Source organism: Motacilla alba, chromosome 13, assembly GCF_015832195.1.
Source record: "Motacilla alba alba isolate MOTALB_02 chromosome 13, Motacilla_alba_V1.0_pri, whole genome shotgun sequence".
In the NCBI taxonomy this organism is placed as follows: Eukaryota; Metazoa; Chordata; class Aves; order Passeriformes; family Motacillidae; genus Motacilla; species Motacilla alba.
The window spans coordinates 11857894-11880214 of record NC_052028.1 but is presented as its reverse complement, the minus strand read 5'-3'; the positions used below and the strand labels follow the sequence as shown (position 1 = coordinate 11880214).

The following is a 22321-nucleotide window of genomic DNA, read 5'->3' as shown; positions in this document are numbered from 1 at the left end:
AGATGGGATACTGGCGAGAAATCCTTCTCTGTGGGGGTGGGGAGCACTGGCACACAGCAGCTGCGGCTGCCCCAGCCCCGGCAGTGGCCAAGGCCGGGCTGGAGGTGTCGGGAAGGTGTCGCAGCCCACGGCAGGGGCGGCGCTCGGCGGCACTGAGGGCCCGGCCACGCCCCCTTGCTGGCCACGCGGGATCACGTGGTCAGGCCGGCGTGGTGACGTCAGGCGGCGGCGCGGCGGAGCCCGCCCACTCTCAAGATGGCGTCGCTGCTGCAATCGGAGCGGGTGCTGTACCTGGTGCGCGGCGAGAAGGAGCTGCGGGCGCCGCTGCCGCAGCTGTACTTCTGCCGCTACTGCAGCGAGCTCCGCTCGCTCGAGTGCGTCTCGCACGAGGTAACGGCGGACCGGCCGCGCCACACCCGCGCACCGGGCGGGACCGGGCGGGACGGTGCTCTCTCTGCGCACAGCGATTGGGTCGCTCTCCTGCCACTCACTCGCTTTCTCCATTGCTATTGGTTGCCTGCGCGGCTGGTGGGTGGGCGAAGCGCTGCACGGGGCGCGCGGATTGGCCGGGAGTGACGGATGGGGCGGGGCTGCGCGTTGATTGGCCAGGATCGCCTGTCAGTCGGCAGAGCTCGGGCTGTGATTGGCTGGGACGAGTGCACAGGGGCGGTTCCCCTCATGAGGGACGAGCCCCCCTAACCGGCCCCGGCCGGGGGAGCGGGGACCCCCCCACACCGCGGTGGGGCCCGACCGGGGCCGCGGGGACCCCTCACCCTCGCGGGCACCCCTCACCCTCGGGGGTCCCAACCCTTGTGTCAAGACCTCCTCCCACCACCACAGCCATGCCCATCGGGCCCGGCCGTGGAGGGGCAGGGACCCCCAGACCCACAGCCCATGTCGGTTTTTGCTGTGGAGGGGCGTGTGGTTTCTGCAGCTACCATTTTTGCTGTGGACGAGGGGTTTGGCTTCGTAAACTCTCGTATTAAAATCGCCAAGACTGGTTTTGTGGAAGCCTGGTTGAATTAAGAAATGGGGATGGGTTTGGGAAGCCTTGAAGGAATGACTGTGCAGCCCAGATCTCAGAAGAGGCAGCTTTAAGGAAATGTTAATGTTATCCTCTGAAGAGTGGATCTGTGATCTGGCTGTGTCCATCATGAATTCACTGTGGTGTGAGCAGTGCAGTCATTGTGCGTGGCCATGCTTAATAATCAGTTTGAATTCCTCTTCAAGAGGGGGGCCCCAGTCTTGCTGCTGTTGTTTTAATTGACAAAATTCACTGTGACAGCAGAGAGATACAAAGCATCTCCTGAAATGTGCATGGATCTGACCAGTGTAAGGACACAATAAATTTAGGTCTAAATAGAAAATAAAATGTTAAAACTTTTGTTTGAGCTGAAAAATGAGATTCTGGTAACTGCTAAAGGTCAACACCCAGCTGATCTTTTCCCATTTACAAGGCAGAGTAATTTAATCCATTCTGACTTAAAAAATCTTATAATTTATGTCATTAAAGATCAAAATCTGGCTGAGATGGGCTAAGGTTTTGCATACCAAAAAACATCTCAAGCCTTCCCTAGCTTCAGCCTGCTGTTGCAAGACACGAACCCTTGTTGGATCATGTGGCAGTTTGGGGCTTTTTGGACAAAGGTGTGCCAGATATCGTGTGTGATGTGGCTGTGCCTTTTTCAGGTTGACTCTCACTACTGCCCCAGCTGCCTGGAAAACATGCCTTCAGCTGAAGCCAAGCTGAAAAAGAACAGGTAAAGTTGCTTTGGGTTTGTTTTTTTTTCTCATCAAGGCTCCCTGTTTAAAACAGTCCCTTTCCATGTCAGTCTGAACCGCCTCAAACATTACGTGGCTGCTTGTTGTGTGTGAGTCTGTTTTGGGGAATAAGTGTCTTTCCATGATGTGCCATGTGCTGTTCATGACTTTTGGGGCTATTTTTACGACCTGGACTGATAATACAGAGGTTTTTTTACTATCACATCGTGTTTCTCACTGCTGCTGCTCTTACGCTGACTCTGAATCCCCCAAGTTCCCATGATAGCCCGTTGTCCCTAGTTGTCCCTGGCAGGGAAATGCTCACTTCCTGGCAGGGAAATGCTCACTTTGTTGCCTGGGAGTTAATGATCTGTTGCTTTAGTGCTGATGTGGCTGTTGGGAGCATTTCTCTCAGCCCGGCACCCTTCTCAGAGCCCTGCCTTGTGGTTTGCAGGTGTGCCAACTGCTTTGACTGCCCGTGCTGCATGCACACCCTCTCCACACGGGCCACGAGCATCCCTGCGCCGCTGCCCGACGACCCGGCCAAGACCACCATGAAGAAAGCCTATTACCTGGCCTGTGGCTTCTGCCGCTGGACTTCCCGGGATGTTGGCATGGCAGACAAGTCTGTTGGTAAGGGACAGTTAAAAGGCACAAGACTGAGTTTCAGCATGAGCCCAGTTTGCGTTTTGAAGGTAACAGGTAGCTCCTGACTGTACTGATATCTGGCGAGGATTGGAGTTGTAGTTGGAAATTCATAGGAAAACTCTTTGTTGCTGAAGAGCTGAGCTGAGCTAGTGGAATGTGTGACCCACTTTCACGCCTGTGTTACCTGACTAATGAGAAAACTGTCAGACTGTTTTAGTCAGTGCACCCTCCCCACAGCTGAGATCTTGTTTGTGTGCTTTCACAGGCTTTGAAGCCGCTCAGTCTGACAGCATAAACACCTAATTTATTTTCCATCACTTTTGTTCACTTAGACTTACTCCAGAGTTGCTAGTCAGTGTTTGAACTTTGATTTTCTCTTCACAAGAGCACTAGAACAAAGCTTTCATCTATTTTTTTGGTACGTGAGATGTACAGAAAGTGTCTATCAGGTAGGGTTGACTAGGCCAAGCAGATCCTCTGACTTCCAGTGTTGGTGAGACTTGAAATGGAGCTGAGGATGCAGAGACAGCAGCAGCCAGTAATAAAAGACACACATATAAACACACGTGCCTGCTGCTGAAGTGACTCCTGTGTGCTGTCCTGAGTATCTCTCAGGCAACATTTGTTTAAAAACACAATATAAAAGCTGTCAGAGCTCCTTCATTCCAGACCTGCCTGTGCAACTCTCTCAGAGGTGTATTATTTGTACAGACACGAACTTAAACAATTGCAGTGCTAGCTGTAGCAAAAATAGGGAATGTCATATTTTGTAAATAACACCAAGATAGTTGAGCATTGGGTGTGATTTCTGTGTGGCATCTGGAAACCTCCTGTGGACTTTGCTTTTTCTCTTCTCTTGTGCAGCGAGTGGTGGCTGGCAGGAGCCGGAGAATCCTCACACACAGAGGGTGAGTGAGTGGGGAAGCTGTGCTTGGGCTGAAATGCATCAGCCAGAAAGAACTGTTAGAGTGTCAGGCCCTCTCAATCACTTTTTCTGCATCTATATAATCCTTCAGATACCAGTTCCAGTTCCTAATCTGCACCTTGAATGGAGGGAAGGCCTCTTAGAGGCTCCCCTGAGGATATCGCAGTATAAAATCTCCTTTTGAGAAGAAGCTCAGTTGAAACCAGCCTATCTAATGGTGCTGTTAAGGTGAATGTGCTGCGTATGTATGTGACAAAAAGCTGTTTTCCAATCAAAAGTGTGTCTAGGATCTGGAAAACACAACTGCACCTTTAACACCCTTCCCTTTTACCCTTTAGGGCTCCACTCTAAATGTGACCAGCCTCGGGGAGGGGGGGAAAGATGCTAAAGATGCTGTTTGCTCTGCCAATCCAAATTGCTCAGAGTTGGCCGCATGACACTACTCTATGCAGTCGTGGCAAATTCATGAACGAAATCTCAGTTGCTGAATTGTAAAGGGAGAATTGGACACTGCTCTCCAACACACATCATTCCCAAGGAGGGGTCATTTTGTCACCCACAGTGTGGGTTAAGACACATTAAGGTACACAGGCCTGCACAACACAGCTGGTACTAGGAACAGAGTGAAAGAAGCAGCAGGAACCCCAGCTAGTTCACAAGCAAATGCTGCAGCTGAGGTGACAGTGCTCCCTGTTCCTCCCTCCAGATTAACAAACTGGTTGAGTACTACCAGCAGCTGGCTCAGAAGGAGAAGATCGAGCGGGACAGGAAGAAGCTGGTGCGGCGCCGCAACTACGTTCCTCTGGCCTTCTCGGTGAGCTGCTGGTGCCATCTTCTCAGAGCAGGAAAGGGATCCACAGCAGCCTCAGCCTGGAAAATTAGTTGGTAGCATGATAGGGCTGCCCAGCTTTGGCTAGTTGAGGACAACATGAAGAAAATGAGGCTTTCTTTAGGGATGAATGCTTTTACACTCATTACTGTGTATTACATTGCCGCTCTCTCTGATAGTCCTCCCCAGCAGAGCCAGAAGGTTTATACTTGCCATGCCTAGGAATGTGTTCTCCAGCAGTGAAGTGCAGTGCAACTGCAGCCACATTGCCAGTGGCAGCTGTTTCTCAGGACAGTTCATCCACAGCTTAGTGACAGATCGATCAGCATTGTCTGACACTTCTCTGCATGAAATCTCTACTGAAGTTAAGACTTGGTTGTGGCTTGAATGACTTGTTTATTGTACCTGGCAGGGAAATGCTCACTTTGTTTAGCTGGGTGACTGCATATGCTTGCTACTTCAATTAATTGTGCTTGCTCTGTGCCCTTGCTTGTGTCTTATGGCTGCATTTTTTGTCTCCGTTGCTACCTGCTGCTATTTTGGGGGCTCTCCACAGCAACACACTATACACGTAGTGGTAAGTCTTTTCACAGTTTCTGCTGGTGTTAAAGCTCTGTGGTACCAACTGAAGGGGAGTAACAGATCGTACACCGTGCCTCCGGGCCTCTGGCTTAGGTGTGCCTAGAACAAACACAGGTGAAGCCTAACTCTTCAGAGGGTAACATTTGTTACAAAAAATATTACGTGTTATTTTAGAAACAGGGCAGTGTCTTTGAGTAAGTAATGTACACTTGAAAAGCAGTCCTTCACCAACCTTGGCTGGAACACAGCTGTCTGCTTGGCCAAGGGAAGTGCCACTAACATTAATCATCTCATCCTTGAAAAATCACCAGAGTAGGCTGATGCTCACATTTCTCATATGGTGAGAACTCAGGTTTTCAGCCCTGCCCAGAAGGAAGATGTCTGTCCCCCAAGCACCCTGGGTACAGCTCAGCTGTAGAAAGCTGAAGAGTAGCTCAGCTATTGCTGGTGAGAGAGACTTGTAGGTAACGAGGCTTGTAGGAGCTTGTAGCAGCTTTCAGCTCCTTCAAGTAGAGCTACAGAGCCTTTCAGATGGATGCATAACCACACCAACCCACTTGTTTTGGCAGCTGAGCTCTCATTCTACACTACTTGACATGGAGTTGCTCTGAAGAGAATATCCAGGGAAGATGTGTCAGTAGTGCAGGCTGGTGATTTGTGGAAGGAGCAAAAAGCTTTTTTAGCAGTAGCCACACACATCTGTCTTTCCCCATCTGCAGTGCAGTGGGAATTGTTTTCTACTCACTAACAGTTTAAGCAGAAAAATGTATCTTAGGAAGCGTTGAATAGCTTTTCCTTTTTGCTTTCCTTTGCTTGTACCCCCACGCTTGTCATGCAGCTCAAAGGATGAGTTTGCAGCAGGATTTTGTGTCCCGTCAGGAGGCAGACCTGAGGGTGACAGTTCCTTTTTTCCTTGTAGGACAAATACGGCCTTGGAACGAGGCTTCAGCGCCAGAGGCCCGGAGCCCCCATCAGTGCCCTCGCTGGACTCTCGTGAGTCTCAGGGTCGGGGTTACCTTTGGGGGGGCATTGGAGGGGTAGGCAAGAGAGGAGTAAAGCCGCTCTAGAAAGATGATAGACAATTAGCAGATAGCAGTGAGAGGAGATTTCTCCTCCTGAGCACTGGAGAGGAGTCAGATCCTCAGGCATCTCCGTGCAGCAGCTCCAAATGTTCTGATTTCTCCCAAGAGGAACAAGGGACTGCTCACACCCTTGTTGTAATTCTTGTTGTGCAATCTCAGCTCTCACTGCCTTCTGTGCTATAATGCAGTTGCTGTCAGAGCACACATGCCCTATTTCATGACTCAGTTGCCCCTTATTTTACTTTAGCCTGAAAGAAGGAGAAGACCAGAAGGAGATCAAGATTGAGCCAGCTGATGCAGTGGAAGAAGTGGAGCCTCTTCCTGAGGATTACTACACAAGACCAATCAATCTGACAGAAGGTAAAACCTTAGTATTCTGTCACTTTTTGGCCTTACATTTTGTAGCATGGGCATTGCCTACAAGCTTGTGGCATTCCTCATGACCCAAGTTCCTGGTCATTTTTATGCTGGGATTGAAATACTGGGAAATACTTGACTTTTTAAATGGTAACTTTGAATGCAGCCTCAGCTTCATGTTGCACATGGAAAGCTCAGAGCCAGAAGGCCTGAAGGGTTATTTAATTTTCTTGCTGGCCTTAATTTCTGTGTGTGTGAGGCATCAACTCTTGGATGGAGAAAAAAGCTGATGTCCTTTTTCAAATAATAGCAGGAAATAAGGAAATAGCAGCTGCTGGGGATCTGGAACCAGAAGTGGGCTGTTGAGTAACAATTGCGCATTGCTTTGACATCAGCTTGGAACAGCCTGTGTACACTTGCCAGTTCTTTAGCTGACTCATAAATTTAATCCACAAATACTGTAAATTGATCAGTAAGACTTGGTGTGAGCAGGATAAACCAGCAGGGCTTCCAGCTGAGGTAGCTCCAAGTGGAGTGGATGATGTTGGTAGTTCTGCAGGCCTTCAAAGTCTGCCAGTATCAATTAATTCATGAATGGTTTATGGAAAGGGGTAGATCTTCTTGGTCTCCTTTTCTCATGAGGCTGTTGGCATTGTGAGTTTGATGCTGGTGAAGAAGACAACTTTCCTGGTTCCTCACAATGAGGGAAAGGCTGCCAGGTAGCTCACTTGCCTCTTAGGCACTGAAACAGTGAGGAGCCTGCATTTTGAGAGAAACCCATGGGAGGTTTTGGCTGCTGGGAGTTTCTTGCTTTGGGAACTGTTTTCTCTAATTCTACGTGTGAGTCTGAGTTATGCAAACTCCTTGCTAAGAAGCTGTGTATTGTACTCATGCAGCACCCAGCTGTGAGGGTAACAAAGATGTGAAACTCATTTGCTGTGGTGAGGGAAAGAACTATGTTCTAGATGGTTAGAAAACTCTTGTTTCCATCCCAGCTCAGCTGTGAAGAAAGATGTGAGTCCCTTGTTTCTCCTGGGCTATCACTGATGTTGCTCTCATGTTACTGTGCCCAGTCAGGGCAGCCCTTTATCCAGCTTTTGCCTTTCTGTTTATTTCTAGAAATGTGATAGTTGCCAGTGCCTTCTGAATTACGGGGTGCAGGTGAAATTAAGTGTCTTAGAGATGGTGGCAAATCTCCACACAGTGCGAGGTGCATATGTAGAATCTGGCTGGAGTTTCAGTTCCTGAGACATTTCTTTGTCTTGCTTTCTGTCGTGCTCCCAGTGACGACTCTGCGCCAGCGCCTGCTGCAGCCTGACTTCCAGCCCATCTGCGCCTCCCAGCTCTACCCACGCCACAAGCACCTCCTGATCAAGCGCTCGCTGCGCTGCCGGGTAGGCAGTTCAATCCCGACAAGTGCCCTTGCCAGGCTCTCAGCACTTGGGTGCTGGGAAATGAGCTGTGTGTTTCTCTTTTAAAAGAAATGGCTCAAATGCTTCTGGTTGTTGAGAGTTCTCAGCCGAGTTAGTGGTAGCAGCACTCAGGGGGTGGGGGAGGCTGTCGTGTCTCTGGTGTGATGACACTTGTGAAAGGGGGACAACACTGTAAAGGATGCATAAAGATACAAAGGTGCTTTGTGCTAGTGCCCTGCCTAGCCAAGGAGTCAAAGAATACTGCCAGTGCAGTTGAAATAAAAAAAAAATTGCTGTTACTAAGGACAAAAGTCAACAAACAAAATATTAGGGAGAGGCAGTGCAGAATACTGAAGATGTCACTAGAGTGAAGGCAGGAAGATGGTATTTCAGAGAAGCAAAGCAGAGATCCGTGAAAGTGAAGACATGCAAGATTTAAATCCAAGTTCTGCTGTTGGCTTTCCACATGGCCCTTACTACATGATTTGTTTTCTCAGTCATACAAGGATATTTATTTAGCTAGTTCCTAAAGTAATAGAGCAATATTCTTATAAATATTTAAGATGCGGGATGCTGAACAAATGCAGAGTATTTTCTCAGAAATAAGTAATGTCAGACTGATCCTGTATTTGAAGAGTAGCCTATCAGGAGATCAGGACTTCTAGCTGCTTCATTTTTTTAATGGATTCTGGAGCACAGGTCAGAGGGCAGGGCTGCAGTCAGTGTCCAGGCGTTTTGAAGACTGGTTCCAAGTCCTGTGTTTCTGAGGTTGTGCTGGTAGTGCTGGATATGACATTTTGGAGTATCAGTAGCTGAGCACATTGATGGCTACATGCACCCCAGATAGTTTTTATGTGCTGTGCTGGAGGCTGTAATGTCATGGCTGGTGACACAGCACTTGTGGCTCTGATTCTTCAGTGTGTGACTGCCCACTGTCTCTTGGTGCTGACTTTAACACCTTTCTCTCTAGAAATGTGAACATAACCTGAGCAAACCAGAATTCAATCCAACGTCTATCAAATTCAAGATCCAGCTGGTTGCTGTGTAAGTGAGAAATGGGGACTGGGGACAGCAACTCCCTGTTCATGCTTAGTTAATGCCTTCTATTTTAATTTCCTTTGACCTCTTGTGGGATTGTGTCATCCCTTAGGATGGTGTAATCACCTTTTTAAATATATTTAGCTTATCTGTAATAGGTTTGCTTGCTGATCTACTAAAGATTTCAGCAGTTTGACAAAAACACTGCATGCTGTGCCAGCCCCAGACTGTAGCAGGGTTAGGGTTATACAGCAAAAGTACACTTCATTTTTCCTTGTAGGAAAGCTCTAATAGCTTTACAGAGAGCAGCACAGTCCCTCACAGTCATTTGCTCTGTTTTTTTTTGTAGTAACTACATCCCTGAAGTGAGGATCATGTCTATTCCCAACCTGCGCTACATGAAGGTCAGTAGTTTTTCCAGAAATGTCTTAGGCTGAGACATAGCCAGGAGCTTTGAATGTGGGATCTTTCTGGAAGATGACACAGTGTGATGATTGTTCCCTGAGGGCTCCCCTCACTCCATTTAGAGGGTGCAGGGTTTAAGGGAGTGGCCAGAGTAACACTGCATGTACTTTGCACAGCAATCTACTGCTGCAGTGACATGTGACATCGTCACTTGCTAATGTCTGAAGAATAAAAGGTGTGGAATTGAGATCTCAGCTAGACTCCCCAAATACATATTTCTTATATTAAGAGTTTTGCATGGCATTGGTGCCTTTCTTATGAGCGGGGGGTGGTCGCTGTCCATCCATTGAGAGGATGTGATGCAATTTTTGAATGTGCTGATGAGTCAGAGAAGATGGAGGTGTTTACAGTAGCAATGAATTTTAGCACAATTGCTTCTTGAACTGTGATTCCTGAATCTCCCCAGGAGAGCCAAGTTCTTCTGACTCTGACTAATCCTGTGGAGAACGTCACACATGTCACATTGCTGGAGTGTGAGGAGGGAGACCCTGATAACATCAACAGCACTGCCAAGGTATTGATTGTACCCTCCTGCTGGGTAAGCCCAAGCCTCTTCCAGGGTTTACCACTCCCATTTGTCCTTCCACGGGGCACACTTTTCATTTGTCCTTCAACCCCTGCCAACTGTGTTGCGTTTCCCTCCTTGGAGCATAAATGAGTGTCACAATTGTAAACAGCAGCTCATTAAGTATTTTGAAATTTTGGCTGTTCCTTGATATCGAAAACCCAAGGGAGAAATTTATTATTTCACTGGCAGGGTGGTAATCAGGTGGTCCTGAAGCACAGAAAAGCTGAGGATGAGTCACTTTTCTGTTAAACTGCAGTGAAGCAGACCTCAGAAGAGGAGAGCCCTCTCCTGCGTGCCGTGTAGCTGGTGATCAGTGCTGAATGGCTTCTTTCTCTCCATGCTCTGTTTCAGGTGGCAGTTCCTCCCAAGGAGCTTATTCTGGCTGGCAAAGATGCTGCAGCAGAATATGATGAGCTGGCAGAGCCTCAAGACTTCCAGGATGACCCTGAGTGAGTATCCTTTGGGGATCCTCTCCCCTAAAAACTTGGCTCTTTGAGTAACTCCCTCTCCTCCTGTCTGTCTTCAGTGTGGTTTGAGTTCCTCTGAGAGCATTGTTCCACTTGGAACAATGCTTGGAGAACTTGGCTGACCCAATGTTCCTGTGTGTTGTGCCTTGCAGCATTATTGCCTTTAGAAAAGCCAACAAGGTGGGAGTTTTCATCAAGGTCACCCCGCAGAAAGAAGAGGGCGAAGTGACCGTGAGTTTCAAGATGAAGCACGAGTTCAAAAACCTCACTGCTCCCATCCGGCCCAACGAGGATGGTGACCACACCTCCGAGGTCATCTGGCTCACCCATCACGTGGAGCTCAGCCTCGGCCCCGTGCTCCCGTAGCGGCTCCCAGCGCTCGCTCCCGACGGCTGGATGGACTGGCACCCTGAGAAAGCACCTGGTGAAAGGTTCTGCCAGAGCTCCTCTGTGGTGTGTGGGTGTGCCACGGGCCCGGCCAGCCGCCACGAGGGGGCTGAGGCTGCCGTGGTTTGGGCTGGTTTGTTCTCTCTCCCCTTGTCGTAGTGCCCACTAACCACCACTCCGCTTCCCCTCACTGCCACAGGCTAGAGTAACTTGCAGCACGTCTTAGAGCACAGGAAAAGATCTCCCTCCAGGTTTGCACTGAATTTGGCTTTACCAGCAGATGATTAGGGCTGAATTTGGATTTATCAGCAGAAAAGAACCCATACTGTTTTTTTCTCCGTGTCAGCCCACAAACCTGATGTTACATACCCAATAATGAACAACTTCTCTTTCACACAGACCAGTGCCCTTCCCAGACTTTTAAGGAGTGTCCCTGCCTTCTGCATTCTGGCAAGTTACTGCCAGCAGCATGATCTTTTCTTTTGGTTTTCTGCTCCCTTGTAGGATACCTCAACTGTGGGGGCTGGGCTGTAGAGCCCTACCCCTCTGGCATATGTAGCTTGCTTAGCCGAGGTGGCAGATGTTTTTTCACAAAGGAGTTGATCAGTTTGCCTTTAAACTTTAAACATAGTGTACTGTAGTGTTCATGGATCTGACTGGCAACCAAACCCGCCATCAGCCCTCTGCATTTCAACTGGATGTGGCAGCAGGATGTGCTGCCAGCTGGGAATTCAGGTTCTGCTGCAGCTCTTGATTGAGGCAAGAGTGCTCTGGAGAGGCAGGGATGCTCCAGAGAGGCTCCCTGCAGACCTCAGCTCAGTAGATGTTGTGTTGCTAGGGGCTGTAGCAATGAGGGTATGAAACCTGGAGAGTTGAGATTAGTTCTGGTAATTATAAAGCTACAGTGGTGATTTGGGTTCGTAATCTTTGTTTTTCTAGTTAGAGTGGGTGGGAGGGAGGTGTAAAGGTGGAAACTCATTATATGTTAAGGACACACACTGTACCAGAAGGTCATTTACCCAGGGTATAATTTGGCTGCAGTCCAAGCTAAAATAGGTGATTAAGAGCTGTGTATCCAGGAGACTGAATTACTGAGAAGTGCATGGCTGGTGCAGGCAGGTGAGATGGCTCTTCCTGCAGAGCATTCCCACTTCAGACGTTGACCTTTGTTAAACATTTCTGAGGGGCTTTGACATGCTGCTGTGCTGGGAAAGGCTTGAACACCAGCCAGCCGTGGCTTGTGCCATGGCTCTGCCAGCCTGCATGTGCCAATCCTCTGCATGGGGGGCAGGATGAGGCTGCCTGCTCCCTGGGGGGGTGGTGCAGCACCCCAAAACATCTCCCTTAGCGCCCCGAACCTGCTGTGGTGTGCTGGGGGCTCGCAGCTCCCAGCCCTGGTCCCGCAGCGGGTCTCAAAGCAGCGAGGCATCACGTTTACAGCTCTGTGTAGGTGACACACAGATGTACAGCATGAGTTTGAGACTTGTAGTTAGTAGTTAATGTGTAGTGCTAGCGCCTGCTGCGGCTTTCCCTGTCCGGATAACAAAGCACTTCACCTCTGGCCACAGCTTCTCCTGTTCAGTAGCCAAAATGGCTGCTGCATTTTGACACTACCACAGAAAGACCTCCCAGGAGCTGTTCTGGGACTGGCGTTTGCTGCAGGCAGCGTGACCTGCGCCCTTCTCCCTGCAAACAGAAGGCGCGCTGGGCTGCGGCGCTCCGGTGAGCCCGGCGAGCTGTTCTCCCCTCCCTGCAGGTGCCCTCGGCGATAGGAATGGTATTGGCGTGTCCCCGCCTCTGTCCCTGCTCCCCCACAGGCCCTCTTGCCTTACGCTTGACGTCGTGTAGTGACCTTCAATAAACCACACGTGGCTCTCGGATTCTCTGCGCCGCCTCTTCTTCCAAACAATCCTTATTTCAACGGCACGCAAGGCGGAGCTCCCCCGTCCGTCCCAATGGTCTCGTCCCCGCGCTCCCCCCCCGCCCCGTTGCCCGTGGTCTCGCCCGCCGGGCCGTGCCTGGAGCGCCCCCTGCCGCCGTGACGCCGTCGCTGCCGCCGCCCGCCTTTTCCGTCGCGGTGCTGCCGGAAGTGGCGTCACTTCCGGCCGCCGCCTGCCGGCAGCGGAGCGGAGCCGCCATGTCCACATCGCTGGGCTCCAACACCTACAACCGGCAGAACTGGGAGGATGCGGTGAGCGGCGCGGCCGCGGGGGGCCGGGGCAGCCGGGGACAGCGGGCCTGGGCCGGCGGGGGCTGCTCCGCCGCGGGAGCGCGTGGGGCGGCAAGGCCGCGAGGCGAGCGGAGTGCGGGGAGGCGGCCCCGGGGCCGGGACCTGCCCTGGGGACCGCCACCCTTCTCTGGGGATCGCCACCCGCCCTGGGGACCCGCCCCCTGCAGCTGAGCCGCTCGGGAGGGCTCTGCCGCGGCTCCCCGGCTCTCCTTGCGGCGCAGGGGGACCGAGCCGCCCCGCCGCTCCTTCCCCCGCGCCGCGGTGCAGGGGCTGGAGCAGCTGCGGCGGCTGAGCTGGGCCCCGCGTGTGCCCCTGGCCGCGTCCCTTGGAGCTGAAGCCCCTCCCGAGTGGAGACAGTCGCTGCTGGGGGATAACGGGGCGGTGTCACCTGCTGCAGTCCAGGCACTGACAGGTTCAGATCTCAAGAACACGATTTTAATTTGGTTATTTAAGTTTTACTCCAAGCTACACTAGCCAGCAGGTTATCATTCTGCAATAAGCTGGGCCTGGGTCGTGGCTTGCAGCTCTCCCGGTGTCTCTGAATCCATTTGCATATTTTAATCATCTGTTGAGTTAAACTAGATCATTTTTCAGAGTGTGACTTGAATGCTGTTGTGATGGCAGAGCTTGTTACCAATTCCCGATTTTCTTCTTGCTCCATTCAGGACTTCCCGATCCTGTGCCAGACGTGTCTCGGAGAAAATCCCTACATTCGGATGGTGCGTGCCTGTGGGGCCCTGCAGGCCTTCCCTCTCTCTGTGGTGGCCCTAAAACTGTGTGTTTGGGGACTGAGATAGGGCTGGGTGCAGGAGGAGGGGCTGGGGTGAGCACACGCTCCTGAGCAGCTGGCTCTGCACTGCAGGATCTGCTTCCAGCTCTTGCTGTGTGTAACATCACAGTTAGGGGTGATTTGAGAACAAATCAATCACAGAGGAGAGCAGATGGCCCAGTCCAGGGTCTGGAGTGCAGGAAATGGTAGAAAATGAAATTTTAGTATTGACTAGCTCCACCATGGACAGCTGTGAGCTGCTCAAATCCTGATCAGTGCAATTTCCAAAACAGTGCAGTTCTAAATGAGCAGCATGCACCTCTAAAATGAAGTTAAAGGTGGCTTACGAAGGTGGTTTAAATTCCTGCTTGTTTTCCTAGGTTTGCTCTGTGCAGGGTGAGTCAGTCCGTGTCCTGTTGCTTTTCTCTGCCTGGCCTGGTTGCCTGTGACCTACATTGAAATTGTCTTCTTCACATTCATGTTCCACAAAGTTTCTGAGAGAGATCGGGTTGTTCTTATGAAACATAACCCTCGTGCTCCTATAGGGGATATTTGTAAGCCTGGGTTATTTAATGTGACATCATCTTTCCTTAAAAAAAGCTGTTAATGCTCTGTGGGTTAATGAATATAACATCATCTTTCCTTAAAAAGAGCTGTTAATGCTCCCTGGGTTATTTAATGTAACATCATCACATCACCTTTCCTTAAAAAGAGCTGTTAATGCTCCTTTTCATTCTCACCTTTCACCAGTGCAGGAGGTGGGACTTACAGTACTCTGTTCTCCATGAAAGTTTCTAAACCAAAAGTGTCCTGAGAGTATTTAGGATTTTTATTTTTTTTTTCCTGTTGATTTTCCAAAGTGTGAACCAAATACATAGTGATGAGTGAGTCTAAATGCAGCATAAATACAAAAAAACCTACTGTGCTATCCTATCAATGATATGTTTCATGTTTTACATTGAATTGGTGATATTTCATGTTTTTTTATCTTTTTATATTTCAGACCAAAGAAAAATATGGAAAAGAATGCAAGGTATGTTTGTGTGTTTTGAAGAAAGATTGTCAAAATTGGTGCAGATCTAGGAGCATTCCATTTTAATGATTAAAAACCTTCAGCTTCAGAAGAGTGCTTATCTGGGTTAACTTAGAATGTTTATGCAACTATATAAATTTTTAGGTCAGTCTCCTGTGCTTGTTAGACAAAGTCAGTAGGTCCTCAGATAATGAAATTATTGAGCAAATCCTGAGTGTGTGCAATCAAATCTTCATGTTTATCAGAATGAGGTTTTGTAAATACTGCAAATATGTGAAGTTATTGCAGGATTTTAAATGCTCCATGTTTTCTTGGGTGAGTTGGATGTTTTTACTGAGAAGTGCAAAATACCTGGAGTTTGGGTTTCTCTGTGTATGATATTCATGCTGTTTGGTGATTTGTGTTGGCTGGCCAAGAAATAAGCCACAATTATTTCCAAGAGCAAGAAATCCTCAGAGTTGCCTGGACTGAAGGAAATTGAAGGAGGTTTTTGCCCTTTTATCAGAGGCAGAGAAAAGGTGTAATTTGGAATCTGCACATGGTGAGATTGTATTGTGTACTCAAGGTGTACGTGCAGAGGAAGCAAATGCATCATTCCGTGGGATGAGAGGGAGCAGCACTCTTCTGCAGCAAAGCTCTCATAACCTCTTCCAGCTTGCTGCTGTGCTGGTGCCTGATGTACCCATCACTGTAATTCATCTCTGGAAGCTCCACACTGACATCACCTGGAATCAAAGAGAATTTATGGATCTTTGAGCAGATCTGCACTTGCGTTACTGCAATAAATAAAAAGAAAAACAGCAACAAAAAAAAAACTTCCCTAAAAGTTCTTCCTGTCAAAGTAAAACCCCAAATAGAAACAAATATTCCTGAGCTCTGAGGCTTAGCTTTAGGAGAAGAAGTTGTATTCATGGTTTGGAGAAGCTGGGTGAGTTTGGAGTTTGTTTCCACGCCAGGAGCAGAGCAGTAGCTGTGTGCAGGGTGACCCAAGTGCCACCTTTGTGTCCCAGATTTGTGCCAGGCCCTTCACGGTGTTCCGCTGGTGCCCCGGCGTGCGGATGCGCTTCAAGAAGACAGAGGTGTGCCAGACCTGCAGCAAGCTGAAGAATGTCTGTCAGACCTGCCTGCTCGACCTGGAATATGGTGTGTACCCGAAAACCTGGCCCAGGACAGGGAGCTGCCCTCTGAAATGGGAGCTGGTGAAATCACTTCTAGTATGTGCATGTAACTGGCACTGCACAGTCTTTGAGAAGAGCAGGTCTTGTCTCTTCAGAGGTTCAAGGGCAGAGTGGTTTCCCTGAGCAGCAGATGATTTACCTTTGGTCGCTGCTGGTTACACAAATCACTGTTTCTGCTCTTTCAGCTCGTTCTTCACATGGATTAGTTGGGGGTTTTTTGTTTCATTTTAGGTTTGCCTATCCAAGTCCGGGATGCAGGACTCTCCCTTAAGGATGAAATGCCTAAATCTGATGTCAACAAAGAATACTACACCCAGAACATGGAGCGAGAGGTGAGTGTAGCCAGCCGTGATCGTGCTGTTTGGGTGGCTGTGTGTGGGGAGGAAAGGGCAGCAGTGACCTAGCTTCTCTTAAAACCACTTACTTGCTCTGATTCTGTGCATTAGTGTTCAGTGCTGATACACATGTAATTATTTGTGTCCTGCCTGCTTTTAGATAGCCAATTCTGATGGCACCAGACCAGTTGGTGCACTAGGAAAAGCAACTTCTACCAGTGACATGCTGCTGAAGCTGGCCCGAACCACTCCATACTACAAACGCAACCGTCCTCACATCTGTTCCTTCTGGGTGAAAGGAGAGTGCAAGAGAGGAGAGGAGTGTCCCTACAGGTACAGGCACAGCTTGGACAGCCCATCTCTTCACCACAGTCAGATGCAGCTTCCCTTGGAGATGCTGCAGTGGGCAGGAGACACTGCAGGGATTTGGGTCAGGGCAACACTTGCGTCCAGTGCCAGCAAATGAATCTCTGTGGTGGCAAGTTGGCTTGTGAGAAGTTGGCTGTGTCCTTTGCCAGAGCAGTGACTGCAGCTCTTCTCTTGTGTAGTCAATTTTTCCCCTTTGTGGCGTCAGTCCCCTCAAGCAGAGATCTTTGTATTTGAACAAGAGGCTGATTCAAACCCAGCTCTTGTGTTTTGTAGTGCTGAGTGTTGAGCTGTCAGAAGCACCATTCATTCAGAACTTGACGCAGTCCTGGCTGCAGTTGAAGTTTTCAGGGCTTTGTTCCATTTTGGCATGTTTATGTGGACAGGGTTAAGGATACAATTGACCCGAGGCTTTGAGGAGGGAAATTGGCAGCTACAGTAATTTAAATCCATTCAGTCACCCCTGATGTTATAAAATGCTTTGTTTGCTGAACCTTAGACATGAGAAACCTACAGATCCAGATGATCCTCTGGCTGACCAGAACATCAAAGATCGTTACTATGGAATTAATGATCCCGTGGCTGACAAGCTTCTGAAACGAGCATCAACCATGCCTCGTCTAGATCCTCCTGAAGACAAGACTATTACTACGCTGTATGTTGGAGGGCTTGGAGATACCATCACTGAATCAGATCTCAGGTGTGTTGGTGAATTTGTGTTGCCCTTGCCTTTTTGTTTGACACTTTGATAGTGGCTCTTCAAGTGAGGAAGAAAAACAAATCTGGCTTTCAAGTTTTTTTAATGGGGAGCTGGTTGGTGGGCAAGTGCAGAGGAGTGCCAGCTTGTTGGAGAACAAACAGGCACATTTCAAATGCTTTGATTAAAATTATCTCTTTAAAGATGAGTCATCCCTTTGTGCTGTTGGGGATACTCCTTTTTGCAAGAAGGTCCCGTATCCTCTAGCCAGCTACTGAGAGAAGCTGCTGCAGAGCTTTAATTGCTCCATAATTGCACGGAGGGCTAATTATGATTAACTGATTGATTGCTGATTTCTGATGATTAGTTTGAACTACAAATGGAGAAGAGAAAGTTTCTGAGCATGCCTATCTCACCTGCTCTATACCCTGTGACTAGGAGGAGTGGAGTATCATAATAATTTTTTTGTCCCACACAGAAATCACTTCTACCAGTTTGGGGAGATCCGGACGATAACGGTGGTGCAGAGGCAGCAATGTGCTTTCATCCAGTTTGCCACCAGACAGGCTGCAGAGGTGGCTGCTGAGAAATCCTTCAACAAACTCATTGTCAACGGCCGCAGGCTCAACGTCAAATGGGGAAGGTAAGTGTAGGGGGGGGAAGCCCTGAGGATTTGCAAGTTCTTCTCTCAGTTTACAGTCTTGATCAGCAAGATTGGTTATTATGCAGAAGTTGATGCTTGTTTGGTAAATGGTTGGGGTCCTCTTGCATTTTGGTTTTCTTTTTACAATGGGATCTGGCTTGGAGATGACACAAGTAGCATAAGGGATTTCATGGCTGAGGATTATGGATGAGCTTCAGTAACTTTGCTCCTAGTCCGTCTTCTGTGAACACTGTTTGCAAACTTGGTGCCATCTGTCTGATGTTCTGTGTTTTCATCTTTGGCTTGAAGAAATGGATCTGGAGTAGATAATGTGAAGCCACTGTGGTATAAATATCCCTTATCTTGCTTTTCTCATCCTTATTCTCAAACTTTTGCCTGTTTTTCAGGTCCCAGGCAGCAAGAGGAAAGGAAAAGGACAAGGAAGGCACTACAGAATCGGGGATAAAGCTGGAGCCAGTTCCAGGACTTCCTGGGGGTAATGGAGTTGTATTCATCTCTGAAACACTTAATGCTGACCCACTTCCATGAGTGAAACTGCTGTTAAACTGCCAGGAGCAGTTACAGTCCAGGATGGTAGAGGCAGTGGTGAGCCCAGAACAGTTACAGTAGGTTTGCAGCAGATCCAGCTGGATGGGAGATGAGCTTTGTCTAGGAGCAGATCCTTGATGAAAAGAGAGTTCTTTATGTGATGAGTGAGAAGTTAAAGCTGAATTCAACTTACTTAGGTCACAGATGCTTGCAACCCACACTTTTAATATTTTCTTAGTCCACTGAGTGTTGTGTGATGGATAAAGCAAAGCTGTTTCAGATGAAGGAAATTGGTGACTGGGGTTTCAGGGCAGTTCTGCGTCTCAGCCCAGTTCATACATGCAATAGTAGCAACAGTTTGCCCTTGTGAAGTGTGGGTTGTGCTCCATCTCTGAAGGCAGACACCTCTGCTTGTCTTGCCTGAGAGATTTTCCATAACCATGTGTACTTTTTCTGCAGCCCTCCCTCCTCCTCCAGCTGCAGAAGAGGAGGCTTCTGCAAATTACTTCAATCTACCTCCAAGTGGCCCTTCAGCCGTGGTGAACATTGCCCTGCCACCTCCTCCTGGCATCGCTCCGCCGCCGCCTCCAGGTACCTGTGTTTGCCCCTCAGGTGGGGCTGTGAAATTCAGTGCTAGACAGTCCTTGCCAGGCCGTGCTGCAGTACTGAGACATGCCCTGAGCTGATTTTCCTCATCCCTGATCACACAGTGTAAACGGATGATCTAAACTGAGCTGTCAGCACAGTTTAATTAAGCTGAGCTGCTTGTTGTGGTTGGTATTTGCTTGCAAATTCCCAGGCATGTTGGAGATCACTGTTACTGGTACTGAGACCTACTCAGTGCTTTTGCTGGCTGTGTAAATGCCACATTAACCCGAACTTCAAAGGGTAGTTTTGCAGATGGTTGAATGCTGGCATGTCCTTGGCTCTCTATATATCTATCCAGAGATACTTTTTTTTTTTTAAAGGAATTTTGGACTCTCACAGATGTATTTGCTCTGCTCTCTGGTTGAGTAGAAAATATTTAGATGGGTATTACAGACACCTGCCCAGTCCCCCCACCAGCTTTTATTTGTAAAGATGTGTGTTGGGTAGGGATTGGCCCGAGTTGTACTGGAAAGAGGGGCAGGAGTTTGGGGAGATGAGAGATGTGCACATTTGTGAGGCACAGCTGTCAGCCAGCTGTGGTATCAGTACTTTGAAGCAGCACTACACACACATCAGGTTTTCTGTTGCTTTGTCTGAAGCTGCCAACTTTTGTTCCTGCAGGTTTCGGACCACACATGTTCCACGCCATGGGACCCCCACCTCCCTTCATGAGAGCCCCAGGCCCCATCCACTACCCATCCCAGGATCCCCAGAGGATGGGTGCCCACGCAGGGAAGCACAGCAGCCCCTAGCACGTCCTGCCACCCTCATTCTTGAAGTAAATGTTATTTTCTAGTTACCATGGTAGCACCATATGTTGAGCTGTGGGTGAGCTAGAGATGCCTTATTTCCCTGCTTGCAGCCACAGGGCAAGCTCAGCTCCGTGTCTCCACTTATAATCGGGTTCTTGATACGTCCCAGGTCTTTCTATTAGTGTGGGGGGTGGGGGACAGACAGAAGGGCTGTCAGGGGTCTGTGGGTCTGGGGTACCAGGATTACAGTGCTGTCTGTGTATCCCATTGGCACACTTTTGAAATAAACTTCTGGAAAAACAAAACCAAACCCTTTTCAAGCCCTTTCGATATCCTCAGCTGGAATGTTATGGACTGCTAAAATGTAACCAGAGCCTCTTTTCTGTCAGGTAACTAATGATGTATTATTCTAATGAGGTATTAAACCAGGACTGAATAAGAGTTGAAAAACGAGTTCATCAGACCTGCCAAACCCATGGCTTGGCCTTACCACTATACAGAATTTTCCTCCCTCCTTTTTCCTGACTTCTTGATTAAAAAAAGACAAGAAAACAAAGCAGAGGAGGTGTAGCACTTGTGGCACCACGGGCTGGCTTTCTCTGGAGAAAGAGCTGGCTTTGGTTGTGGGTAATTATTTCTGTTTTTGTCGGGGGAGAGCTCTCCCAGGGCGGTGGTGGGCATCCTGGTGCATGGGAGAGGTCCAGAGTGTCTGTAGCCAGGACCTGCGAGTGCTGTGACAGATTTGGCGTGCAGGAGGCTTTACATTATCCCAATTTATTGATTATTTCCAGCCAGTTACCCAGGGTGCCTAGGTTCTGCAGATACTGGACAAAGAGGAGAGAAATGGAATTGGAACAGGCCAGCAGTTAAGCATCACAGATTTATTGTTTCTAAGGAACAAACCATTTTTCTTTCTGTTTGCTTGCCCCCTCCTGCTTCTGTGGGAAACAGAGTAATGAAAGCTTCCCACCTGAATGATATGTTGTGGCAGCAGAATCCCTGCGTGGGGTTTGCTCTGCACAGCGTTAGGAACTTAACAAATGAGGCAGCTGCTAACTGCATTTTTACCACAACATTTACTTGCCCTGTTTAACCACAGTGGTGGAAAAAGGAACTTTTATGCTGGTGCTTTTGGGAGTATAGGAAAGGGTAATGTTGAGAACCTGACAAAAGCAATTGAAGGAAGCCTTTGTTGAGTCAGAGGTTTTTGTGAATGGGGTTCCCCTGGTATTCTGGTGACTGTAGGCTGTTGTTAGCTGCATGTCCCACTGTGTGTCACTGCTGGAAATGTTGGTGTAGTTGGATCCTCATTGCTGATTTTCACGTTCCCAGGGAAGCCTGTGCTTGCTCTGGAGGCACAGCTGTGCTGCTTTTCCTTCCCGCTGGTGTTGAAGTTTCCAGAACAGCCTGGCAGCATGCTCACCCTGGTGTGGTTCTGCAGGGCAGCAGGTCCAGGTCAGGCCTGATCACTGAAGCAAATCTGTCATAAGTCACTCAGAGAGCCTAGATTAGATGTTCAAGCGAGACATGCAAAGAGCAGTAGGAAGGGGAAATAGCTGCCAAGTGCTAGCCAGTAGCCTCTGGAAAACAGAGCACAAGTGTCTAATTCCCAGCATTCCTCTCCTCTCCAGCGTGGCTGTGCTGTGTTGGTAAACACGTAGATTCCCACTCCTTCACTTGTTTTTGTTGTCCAGCCAAGCTCATGGTAGCTGCTTTAAACATGCCAGTGCCTCAAGTTTGGCTACTGCTCTTCCATGATCACCTCCTCTCTGTGTCCTGACTGGAATGACAGATGCAGAGTTGTCCTGAAGATGGAATTTCTCTGCAGAAGCACCGGCTGTCTGAGCAGGTCTTGCGTGCCAGTGAGGATGCAGTGAGGCAGCTTTGGTGTGTTGCAGCTGGTGGTGCTGCTGTTTTCCACGAGGCAGGGAAGAGGACAGGCTGTACGGGATGTTTGGTACGGGAGCTTGCGGGGATCTGCTGGATTAACAGCGAGGACTTGGCTGGTTGGCTTGGCACTGACTGCAAGGGGAATTCAGAATGGTCCCACACTCGAGCTCATTCAAACCCCACTTGAAGATGACGGCCCAAGCCCACCAGCTCAGCTTCCATGAAGGATATCTGCCCTCCCTCCCCTCCCCTCCCCTGCGGGTGTGTCCGAGTCCAGTGGGGGAACCATCCGTGGCCGTGGGGAAGGGAACGCACGTCCTACAGCTCTTCACTCTCCGGCAGGATCCGCACCCAGCCTTGGGCCACCCTGTTGAAGTTGGGCCTGTGGGAAATCACCTCCAGCACGCTCAGGTTATCCAGCTCTACGGTGGGCAAGGAGAACAGCTCACCAACCAACGCCCTGTCAAACGGGGCTGGAGTCCTGCAGCACAAGGAGAAGCACGTTTAGTCACAAGGAGAGGCTGGCCGTGTTGTGAAGGTGTTAGAAAAAATAAGTTTGGATTTACTGAGACAAGCACAATGTAGCAATGCCTGCTGCATTGCCTAACCCTCCTCTTCCTCCCCAGGATGCTGCTAGAGCCCTGCCATCCCAGCGGGGTGGTTCCCTGGCACAGAGCCCACCTCAACTCAAGCTTTGGCAAGCCTTAAGA

The 22321-nt window shown here is 49.2% G+C and overlaps 2 protein-coding genes across 3 annotated transcripts; both read left to right on the top strand.

The window, feature by feature from the left end:
• The first annotated feature begins 191 nt into the window (after positions 1 to 191).
• DCTN4 (dynactin subunit 4) lies at positions 192 to 12401 on the top strand. 2 transcript variants are annotated; one of them, XM_038150281.1, is made up of 14 exons: positions 192 to 390; positions 1690 to 1760; positions 2216 to 2394; positions 3274 to 3317; positions 4041 to 4148; positions 4720 to 4740; positions 5665 to 5738; positions 6075 to 6187; positions 7469 to 7578; positions 8567 to 8640; positions 8984 to 9038; positions 9506 to 9613; positions 10019 to 10116; positions 10287 to 12401. In XM_038150281.1, exons 1-14 carry the CDS (start codon positions 256 to 258, stop codon positions 10498 to 10500), a joined length of 1404 nt encoding a protein of 467 aa, XP_038006209.1. In that variant the 5' UTR covers positions 192 to 255; the 3' UTR covers positions 10501 to 12401. The 2 variants fall into 2 exon arrangements, with proteins under 2 accessions (XP_038006209.1, XP_038006210.1); XM_038150282.1 differs by lacking the exon at positions 4720 to 4740 and having other exon boundaries at positions 194 to 390.
• A 170-nt stretch (positions 12402 to 12571) lies between these two features.
• On the top strand, positions 12572 to 20031 carry RBM22 (RNA binding motif protein 22). Its single transcript, XM_038150285.1, has 11 exons — positions 12572 to 12712; positions 13417 to 13470; positions 14524 to 14553; positions 15564 to 15696; positions 15963 to 16063; positions 16227 to 16399; positions 16932 to 17132; positions 17608 to 17772; positions 18180 to 18268; positions 18781 to 18912; positions 19591 to 20031. Exons 1-11 carry the CDS (start codon positions 12659 to 12661, stop codon positions 19719 to 19721), a joined length of 1263 nt encoding a protein of 420 aa, XP_038006213.1. The 5' UTR covers positions 12572 to 12658; the 3' UTR covers positions 19722 to 20031.
• Positions 20032 to 22321: the final 2290 nt, after the last annotated feature.

Coding starts and splice junctions, on each gene's coding strand:
- DCTN4 (XM_038150281.1), top strand. CDS start 256: ATGGCGTCGCTGCTGCAATCGGAGCGGGTGCTGTACCTGGTGCGCGGC. Junction 4,741..5,664: donor AACACACTATACACGTAGTG/GTAAGTCTTTTC, acceptor TTTTCCTTGTAG/GACAAATACGGCCTTGGAAC. Junction 5,739..6,074: donor AGTGCCCTCGCTGGACTCTC/GTGAGTCTCAGG, acceptor ATTTTACTTTAG/CCTGAAAGAAGGAGAAGACC.
- RBM22 (XM_038150285.1), top strand. CDS start 12,659: ATGTCCACATCGCTGGGCTCCAACACCTACAACCGGCAGAACTGGGAG. Junction 14,554..15,563: donor AATATGGAAAAGAATGCAAG/GTATGTTTGTGT, acceptor TTTGTGTCCCAG/ATTTGTGCCAGGCCCTTCAC. Junction 18,269..18,780: donor AGTTCCAGGACTTCCTGGGG/GTAATGGAGTTG, acceptor CTTTTTCTGCAG/CCCTCCCTCCTCCTCCAGCT.